General features: G+C 48.9%; 2 protein-coding genes across 2 annotated transcripts; both read left to right on the top strand.

Annotated features, from left to right (window-relative positions):
* Positions 1-1,148: 1,148 nt before the first annotated feature.
* LOC136537076 (arabinogalactan protein 1-like) lies at positions 1,149-2,528 on the top strand. Its single transcript, XM_066529164.1, has 2 exons — positions 1,149-1,658; positions 2,397-2,528. Exons 1-2 carry the CDS (start codon positions 1,149-1,151, stop codon positions 2,526-2,528), a joined length of 642 nt encoding a protein of 213 aa, XP_066385261.1.
* A 13-nt stretch (positions 2,529-2,541) lies between these two features.
* Positions 2,542-4,116, top strand: LOC136537074 (uncharacterized). The gene has a single exon (XM_066529163.1). It carries the CDS (start codon positions 2,542-2,544, stop codon positions 4,114-4,116), a length of 1,575 nt encoding a protein of 524 aa, XP_066385260.1.
* The last annotated feature ends 5,167 nt before the right edge of the window (positions 4,117-9,283 follow it).

Here is a 9,283-nt window from a genome sequence, read left to right as displayed (position 1 = left end):
GATAAAAATTTGAGAAAGTTTTGAGCAAGTGGCGACGTCGGGTGGCTAAAACCTGGACATCTCCACATGTGATAACAGTTATCACATGTGGAGATGTCCAGGTTTTAGCCACCCGACGTCGCCACTTGCTCGAAACTTTCTCAAATTTTTATCACAGCCTCCGCATGCGATGACAAGACACGTCGTCAAGTTTCGTCATTTTCGGACTCCGTTTCGATTTTATAAAATTTAAAAACACTTTTCACGCGCGTGGCTCGGCGTGTTCCGACACCAACACGGTGGAAATTTCACGTGAGGCCCCGCACACGGCCTCAACATGCTCCAAACATCATGAATATCATTTTCTGAATGGCCGGATTCCATTATTTCATGTACCTGCAGTTCAAATCTGGAGCTGTCGGAAAAAATCAAAGAAACAGAAAAAATCTATGGAATATAGCAAAATAAATCAAAATGACCCCAAACTTGGAATATATCATGTACTTACTGTAGCAAGGCAACACAAAAAAACTGGGATCGAAAATCGAAAAAAAAATTAATTCTTTGCCGACTGCCATCAGTGGCAGTTGGCAAAGAGCCTTTGCCGACTGCCAGGGAGGATGGCAGTTGGCAAAGAATTTCTGAGAAAAAAATCAAAAATAACCTTTGCCGACTGCCAGGGAGCAGAGCACTCGGCAAAGTATTTTTTAAAAAAATTAAAAAAAAAATTTTGAAAAAAAAAATAATAGACCTTTGCCGACTGCGTCACATGCTGGCAGTCGGCAAAGGGAAAAAAATAATAAAAAAAGGAAATCATCGCCTTATCCCGCTCGCCCGCCTCCCCTCCCCAAAAACCCGCTCGCCCGCGCCGCCAACCAGAGGCCGGAGCGCCGTGACGAAATCGCGCCCCACCCACACGAAAAGAAAATAAAGAAAAACATCCCCTCCCCGGCCCTCCCGGCGGCCGTGCACGCCTCCCTCCCGGGGCACGCGCGCCCTCCCCAGCGGCCAAAGCGGCGCGCCTCCACCCGGAAGACCAGCGCGCGCCCCCCCCCGCGCGCACGGGCACGCCGCCCCCCCCGGGCCCGAGCGCCCCCTAAAAGCGGACGCCCCCTCCCCGAGCGGCCGGGCGGCCCCCCGCGCCCCCGTGCAGAGACGACCCCAGGCGGATGGAGCCCTCCCCCCGGCGTGCCCCAAGCGGCGCCCCCCCCCCCATCGTGGTCCCCATCCCCCTGGCTCCGCCCCTCGCCCGCGCTACCCCCCCCCCCCGCGCGGGCCCCCCCGGCGCGTCCCCCCACCTGGCCCCCCCGCCGGGCCCCCCGCTTGGCCCCCCCGGTGCCGGGCACGCCAGCCCGACCCTCACCGCGCCCTTCTGCCCGCCCCGATCCGGCCCCGGCCAGGGCGAGGCATCAGACGTGAAGCTCGGAGCGGCCCCGCAGCGGCCGCGGCCTCGCCCCGACCCGCCCCGGCGCCGTCGCTGCCCCGCCCCGATCCGGCGTGCCCCGCTCCGTCCGCCGTCCGCCGTCCGCGCGCCGTTCGCCGTCCGCCGGCCCTGCGTCGCCGGTCCTCGCCGCGCTGTCCTCGCCTCACCGTCCTCGCCTCGCCGCGCCGTCCCCGCCTCGCCGTCCTCGCGCGCGCCTCTGCTCCACGCGCCGGGTGACGCCGTCCGTGACGACGAGGTAGTAGTACTACTAGTAGTAGTAGTTTACTTTATTAATACCTGCTTATATTCTTCTGCATGGATTGGAAATACATTTGTGGTTGTCGGCCATCGTGCCTGACATGTATATGTGTTTGTCGGCCATCGTGCCGTCTTTTCTTGCAGGTTTGGTAACCTTCCCGTACAGGGGAGGTGCTGCCGAAATTTTTCGTTCTCACTAATTGTTTTTCTTTTTCAGGAGGGCTCCCATTGGAGGCTAGCCGGAGGAGCACGACTCGGCACTGCCCCGCTAGCCTTTCTTCACCGGCACCTGCGGTATGACCCCTCTTTCCGCCACATGTAGTCATAGGTCGCGTTACCCAGTTAGGCGTCTCCCGTCCGAAACGGATACGGTTGGAAGTATGCGTTCTTCGCATATGTATAACCGTATCCGTTTCGGATTGTCCACGTTATTTGGACAGCCCGAGGATGCGCAGACGAGGTTAGCTCCCATGTTCCGCTCCCGTCCGAGTCGGAGTTTCGGCAGGACCTCCCCGTTGTTCTCTGGATACACACTCTCCCCGCCGGGACGTGTATCGGGAGAACAGCGGGGAGGTGCTGCCGAAATTCTGTCTCGGACGGGAGCGGAGCATGGAAGCTAACCTCGTCTGCGCATGCTCGGGTGGGATTAGGACCTATCCTTCACCTATTAGATGGTAGGAGCGCGTTGTAGATGCACTTGCTGGTTTTATCACATGTTAACATTGCCGCATGACAGAGCATGGGTGACCGTGAGTGGATGTACTCGGGCTTCGCAAGTAAGAGCCACGAATGGATCAGGGGGACGACTGAGTTCCTGGAGCATGCATTTGGCCCAGCTGCTAAAGGGTCGATTCGGCCCAGCTGCTAAAGGGTCGATTCGGATGCCGTGTCCCTGCAGCGAGTGCAGGAACAAGAAGAAGAAAGTAAAGGCTCAGGTGTTGAGAGATCTGTTCAAGCACGGGTTCGTTCCAAACTATACCCGTTGGCGCCACCATGGTGAATACCATCCTATTAGGGACGAGGTGGTGCGACCCGTCCTCGAGGAGTATGATGGCGATGCCGGGATGGCAGACATGATGACAGACTTCCACGAAGCACGGTTTGGCGAAGGAATGGATGTGGAGGAAGATCCGGAGGAAACCGCGAAGGCCTTCTACGACATGATGGAGTCGGCACAGAAGCCCCTTCACGAGAAGACAAAGCTTACGCAACTGGATGCCGTCTCACGCCTGATAGGGTTGAAGTCACAGCTGGGCATTAGTCGAAACGGCTTCGATCTCGTGTTGAGCATTGTTGGGGGACTGCTTCCGGCAGATCATGTCCTGCCGACGAACACCTACGCTACACAGAAGCTCCTTCGTGCACTTAAGATGTCGTATGAGGGGATCCATGCTTGTCCGAAGGGGTGCGTCCTGTTCAGGGGAGACCTCGAGGAAGCAAAAACCTGTCCGAAGTGCGATGCCTCTAGGTTCGTGTTGGTAGAAGGCTCTGATGGCAGCATGAAACAGTCAAAGGTCCCCGAGAAGGTCGTACGGCACCTTCCTTTCGTACCGAGGCTGCAACGGCTGTATATGACGGAGGAGTCCGCGAAACAGATGACGTGGCACAAGAATGGCAAAAGATACCATCCTGACAAGATGGTACACCTGGCGGACGGTGATGCATGGAAGCACTTCGATAACATGAATCCTGTCAAGGCTATGGAGGCTCGGAATGTACGCGTAGCGCTGGCAACAGATGGGTTCAACCCGTTTGGAATGATGGCGGCCCCGTACACTTGCTGGCCCGTGTTTGTGATCCCCCTCAATCTCCCCCCCGGCGTCATGTTTGAACCTAAGAACGTGCTCTTGACGCTGATAATACCTGGACACCCGGGCGACAATATGGGTGTGTTCATGCAGCCGGTGTGGGATGAATTGGAACTTGCTTGGGAAGAGGGGGTACTCACGTACGACCGGGCTACGAAGAGGAACTTTAGAATGCATGTGTGGTACCAGTATTCAATGCATGACTTCCTGGCGTATGGCTTATTCAGCGGGTGGTGTGTTCACGGGAAGTTCCCTTGCCCGACATGCAAGGCAGATGTGATGTTCACCTGGCTGGCCAAGGGCGGCAAGTTTTCTTCTTTCGACAAGCATCGCCAATTCCTGCCTGAGAACCATGAATTCAGGCTAGATGTAAAGCACTTCACGAAAGGCGTTCAAGTCACCGGCCCCATTCCGCAGGTTAAGAGCCCTGCCGCCGTCCTTGCCGACATACAGGCTCTCGAACCTGAGGAAACAGGTGGGTTTAAGGGATATGCTCGGGACCACATGTGGACTCATATATCGGGCTTGACTAGGCTCCCCTACTTCAAGGACCTTCTTCTTCCACACAACATCGATGTAATGCACATAGAAAAGAATGTGGCCGAGGCACTCTGGGCAACACTCATGGACGTTGGCTTATTATGTTGAACTTCGTTATGGACCTAGACTTGTTATGTTGAACTTCGTGTGATGGACGTCGACTTGTGGTGTTCGACGTGTTGGACTTCATGTGATGGTTGTAATGCACTTGTGTGGTTGTTATTGTGACATATATGTGAGATATATGTGATGTTGTGCGTTATTGTGATATATGTGGTGATGTTGGCGACAAATATGATGAAATTGTGATATAAATGGTGCTACCGGTGCTTCTGGTGAAATTGGATTATAATTTGTGATTTTGCAGGGTTTTGATGCGAGGAAAACAGAAAACAAAAGCAAAAAAAAAAAATTCCAGCTTTGCCGACTGTTTACAGTCGGCAAAGCTGGGCAAAAAAACCCCAGGACAGAGTCTTTGCCGACTGCAATGGGAGGCAGTCGGCAAAGAGGTCAAACCTTTGCCGACTGCAACTCCGAAAGCAGTCGGCAAAGAACATTTCAAAAAAAAAATTTCTTTCTTTGCCGACTGCCGAGCTGGCGGCCAGTCGGCAAACAATTTCTGAAAAAAAAAATCGTTGCCGACTGCCGAGGAAACAGCAGTCGGCAAAGCCTGCCGTCAGTGCTGACGGCGCCACGTGGCTATGCCGACTGCTGGCGTGGCAGTTGGCAAAGGATTTGCCGACTGTGTGCCACGTGGCAGTCGGCAAATCCGCCTTTGCCGACCCAGGCTTTGCCGACTGCTCTTTGCCGACTGCCACGTGGCTTTGCGGTCGGCAAAGCCTTTGCCGACTGGGTTTATGCCTTTGCCGACCGGGGCAAGCAGTCGGCAAAGAGGCGTTTTCCTGTAGTGTATGTCGATGTCTTTATTTACACCGGGGCCGCTCTTCAAGACAGCTAGGGTGGTCCTAAGCAGTAATGTAGTAACATGCATAAGCCAGTAGCCAACATGCAGCATGTGTGGCCTTTTTTACCAGACTGGAGTATACGTGAGTATCTATGCGAGTACAACGATCGAACTCATCATATACAAGTACACCACGTTCTAGATTCAGCACATGTATCCAGACCAATGAGAAAAGTCCAAGATACCCTTACTATTCTCTCTTATGCACTTGTATTTCACAACATCAAAAGCTATTGTCCATTATCGTAGAGAGTGCAGCAGGTAGTAGGCCTGCTGGCTTGGACTCCGGTAAAGTGGTAGGATGTGAGTACGTACTGCTTCAAATAATTAATTAATCCTAATCAAGCGCATCTCGAGACTGGATCGGTTCCTTTTTCTAGCGAGTTCCCAAGTCGAAGAAGAGGAGAGGACGATCGATCCGGCGACAACAGATGCAAAAGCTCATGTACGTGCACGCATGCGCTTCTCCACTACGTGCGGTTAGGTGCCTCGATTCGGTTGCATGCAGCTCCACAGCAGTATTAGTAGTATTCAGTTCTGTAGTTGTGGTAGTGTTGGGCGGTTGTTGTTTCCTGTGGATTAATTAAGCATGCATATTGTACTATATGTCGGCCGGTACAGGACGGTTAGTTGGACACAACTGCTTTTCAGGCAGCTTGGTTTTTTTCTCTTTTTTTTAAAAAAAGCTGCTTTTCCTCTATCTCTGCTATGTTCTTAAATAATTTATCATGTAAGAATTAAATATAGGGTGCTGGCATTGAACTTTGAACTTTCTTTAGGAAATAGTATTATATAATCATCGGACTAGAAAAATGAATGAACCATCGTCTGATCTATATATGGTCCACTCCAACAGGATGCATGGTTAATATAATTGAACAAGCAGTGTTGTAATGTGATACGAGAATGGAAGACCTAGTTTTTTATCTCAGCTTGCAGAGTGTTGTTTGACTGCTCTCCGGCGGAGCGGGCAGATTTCCTATGGCTGAGCAATGGTTTGATGATAAACCGACAATTCTAGAAACTAACTACACAGCCTGTGTTTTAGGACGTACTCGCCTCAAAGGCGTTACAGAGGTCCCTGATGAAACCGCTGATTACAGACATGGAGTCGTCAATGAGGCGACTTGTATAGATTTTAGAGTAGTAAAGATTTACTGATTGCAGACATGGAGTTATATAGATGTTGAGTAGTATAAAGATTTGCTGATTGCAGACATGGAGACGTCAATGAGGCGACTTATATAGATGTTAGAGTAGTAAAATTTTATGAAAAGAGTAGTAAAGGTTAAGACTCCAGAACTCAGTATAGATGTTAGAGTAGTAAAGATTTTTCAAACTTTATTTACAAGAGCTTACGCGACATATCTCGCGAAAGAAAAGAGTAGTAAAGGTTAAAAGACTCCCGAACTCAATATATACCTGATGGGTAGAGTCAATTTGCCTGGCGTGTGTGAATAAGACGGCTGTGTGTGGTTAGCAAGAGTACCCTCATGAGGAATCGAGCACCTTGTGCTCAAAGATTGTAATGCTACCTTGTCTTATTGAGTGACTCTCTCTTTTCTTCACCAAAAAAAAAACAACAACAGCAGCAGGATAGTCTCCTAATATAAATGGCCGGCGGGCGCCCTAGAGGGTGGCTATATTTGGACGTTGGCAACTTGGCATACATGCGGTTTTCATTTGGGACTTAATATATGATGCCGTTACGCCTACAGCTGCATATTACGGACGTTGGCAGGGGGATAGGGTGTTGTTCGCTTATCTTATGGGCCGTACTATTTCAGCGAAACAAATAGTGTTTAACATGGCCTATATTTACACAAAATGCTCGAAGTTGCAAAATGTGTTATTTACCCTTTTGCTATACATCGTGGCCATGCATGCACGTATGCAACATACAGTGGCTCAAGAAACTTGTACAAGTTTCAAAGGAGCTGTTAAATGTTTTTTCATTTTGGAGAACAAAGGAAGTAAATGAATCGTCATCAGCACTATATATGCATGTTTCAATTTGAATAAAAAAAACCGTAATCATAGTTCACACATGTACGACGAGCTGCTGTGAGAGTATCATACTCAATAACCGTGCGACAGCCTACTGGTCATGGAGAATGGCAAGCTACCATTGCAATGGCAAATAATAAAAGCAAGCCTCATCTAGGTGTATGCGGAGACACTACTAGAGAACAGACTTTAGAACGATGTCCCAATTTAGCATTAGCCTCGGCATTTTTTGCCCTCGGGACTAAAGAACCCTTTAGTCCTGGTTGGTAATACCAACCGGGACTAAAGGTCCCTGCCCAATGGTCGTCCGCGGGGCAGGGATCTTTAGTCCCGGCTGGTATTACCAACCGGGACTAAAGGTTTAGTCCCGGTTGGTAATAACAACCGGGACTAAAGCTTTTAGTCCCAGTTTGGGTGACGCTCCGGGAATAAAGATTAATCTTTAGTCCCGGTTTGGACCCCTAACCGGGACTAATTATCCCAGCCTATAATTCAGCTCATTTCTTTCTCCCCGAGCCCGAGCCATTCCATTCAAACTCACTGCCTCTGTTCTTCAGCTTGCTGTTGTTCTTGCTCTCTCCCCCTCCATTGGTGTTGCTCTTCGATTTTGAAGGTAACAAACTTAATCCTCTTATGTTTTGTCAGTAGCTTATCTCATTTTGTGATGTAGATGCATGTGTAACTTTATATGTTGGACTTTATTATGATTTTATATGTCATTTTTAGCTCAAAATCACATGATGATTTGCATATATGTTTGGATAAACAAAAGTTAAATTAGTTCATCAAAATCACGCCTCACTCGTCCTCGCTGGAGCACGCGCCATCCTCGTCACCGGTGGCTTACGTGATCTTAGAATTAATTTTTCCATGAAATGAAAAACTTAGAAAATTGTTAGAAAATTGTAGAAAATCCGTACTAGTTGAACTTGCTGACCGTATTCATCTCGGCGAGCATGTTCTCTGCCGAGCGGTAACGGACGTCAAGGAAGAGCTTTGATTCTACGAGGGAGAGCGGCAACAGTCGTGGAAGACCGTGTTCCCTTTCTCGTAGAATCGGAGCTCTTCCTTGGCTAAGTACGGTGCCGTCCGGTGGAGAAATACTCGCAAGATGATCACGTAAGCAAGGTCAACTAGTACGGATGGTTATTTATTGAAACATGTTTTTGAGCTATAATTTGATGGATATTTGATAACTTCAGACCTACAAATGTCATCTACAAATGTTACTATCCTCGGCAACCTAAACGCCCACGAGCTCGCCGATATCGAGCAGGTCACTTAGAATTATTTTTTCCATGAAATAAAATACTTAGAAATCATGCCTTTTATTTTTTAGAATTAAATTTTCCATGAAATGAAAAACTTAGAAAATGGTTAGAAAATTGTAGAAAATTCGTACTAGTTGAACTTGCGGACCGTGTTCAGGTCAGCGAGCATGTTCTCTGTCGAGCGGTAACGGACGTCAATGAGGAGCTTTGATTCTATGAGGGAGAGCGGCAATGGTCGTAGAAGACCGTGTTCCCTTTCTCGTAGAATCGGAGCTCTTCCTTGGCCAAGTACGGTGCCGTCCGGTGGAGAAATGCTCGCCGAGTTGATCACGTAAGCAAGGTCAACTAGTACGGATGGTTATTTATTGAAACATGTTTTTGAGCTATAATTTGATGGATATTTGATAACTTCAGACCTACAAATGTCATCTACAAATGTTACTATCCTCGGCAACCTAAACGTCCGCGAGCTCACCGATATCGAGCAAGTCACTGGGAATTATTTTTTCCATGAAATGAACTACTTAGAAATCATGCCTTTTTTAGAATTAAATTTTCCATGAAATGAAAAACTTAGTAAATAGTTAGAAAATTATAGAAAATCCGTACTAGTTGAACTTGCGGACCGTGTTCAACTCGGCCAACATGTCCTCTGCCGAGCGGTAACGGACGTTAAGGAGGAACTTTGATTCTACGAGGGAGAGCGGCAACGGTCGTGAAAGACCGTGTTCCCTTTCTCGTAGAATCAGAGCTCTTCCTTGGCCAAGTACGATGCCGTCCGGTGGAAAAATGCTGGCCGAGATGATCACGTAAGCAAAGTCAACTAGTACGGATGGTTATTTATTGAAATATGTGAAATCTGTACTAGTTTTGTTTAAATATATCATTTTAGAAAATATGAAATTTACACTAGTTTGGAAAAATAAGTATAGAAAATAGATAACAACTGGTACCGGATCCTCGGCCTCTCGTTCGGTTGCGAAACGACTGAGGCCAGAACTCCCTCTCATTATCTGCGGCAAGTGTAAGCAGA

The sequence above is a fragment of the Miscanthus floridulus genome, chromosome 2 (assembly GCF_019320115.1).
Source record: "Miscanthus floridulus cultivar M001 chromosome 2, ASM1932011v1, whole genome shotgun sequence".
NCBI classification, from domain to species: Eukaryota; Viridiplantae; Streptophyta; class Magnoliopsida; order Poales; family Poaceae; genus Miscanthus; species Miscanthus floridulus.
This window is presented reverse-complemented; position numbering and strand designations above follow the sequence as displayed.

Excerpts from the sequence above, each read along its gene's own strand:
- LOC136537076 (XM_066529164.1), top strand. The coding sequence starts at position 1,149 with ATGGAGCCCTCCCCCCGGCGTGCCCCAAGCGGCGCCCCCCCCCCCATC. Across the intron at positions 1,659-2,396 it reads ACGCCGTCCGTGACGACGAG|AGCATGGGTGACCGTGAGTG; the intron begins GTAGTAGTACTA and ends GCCGCATGACAG.
- LOC136537074 (XM_066529163.1), top strand. The coding sequence starts at position 2,542 with ATGCCGTGTCCCTGCAGCGAGTGCAGGAACAAGAAGAAGAAAGTAAAG.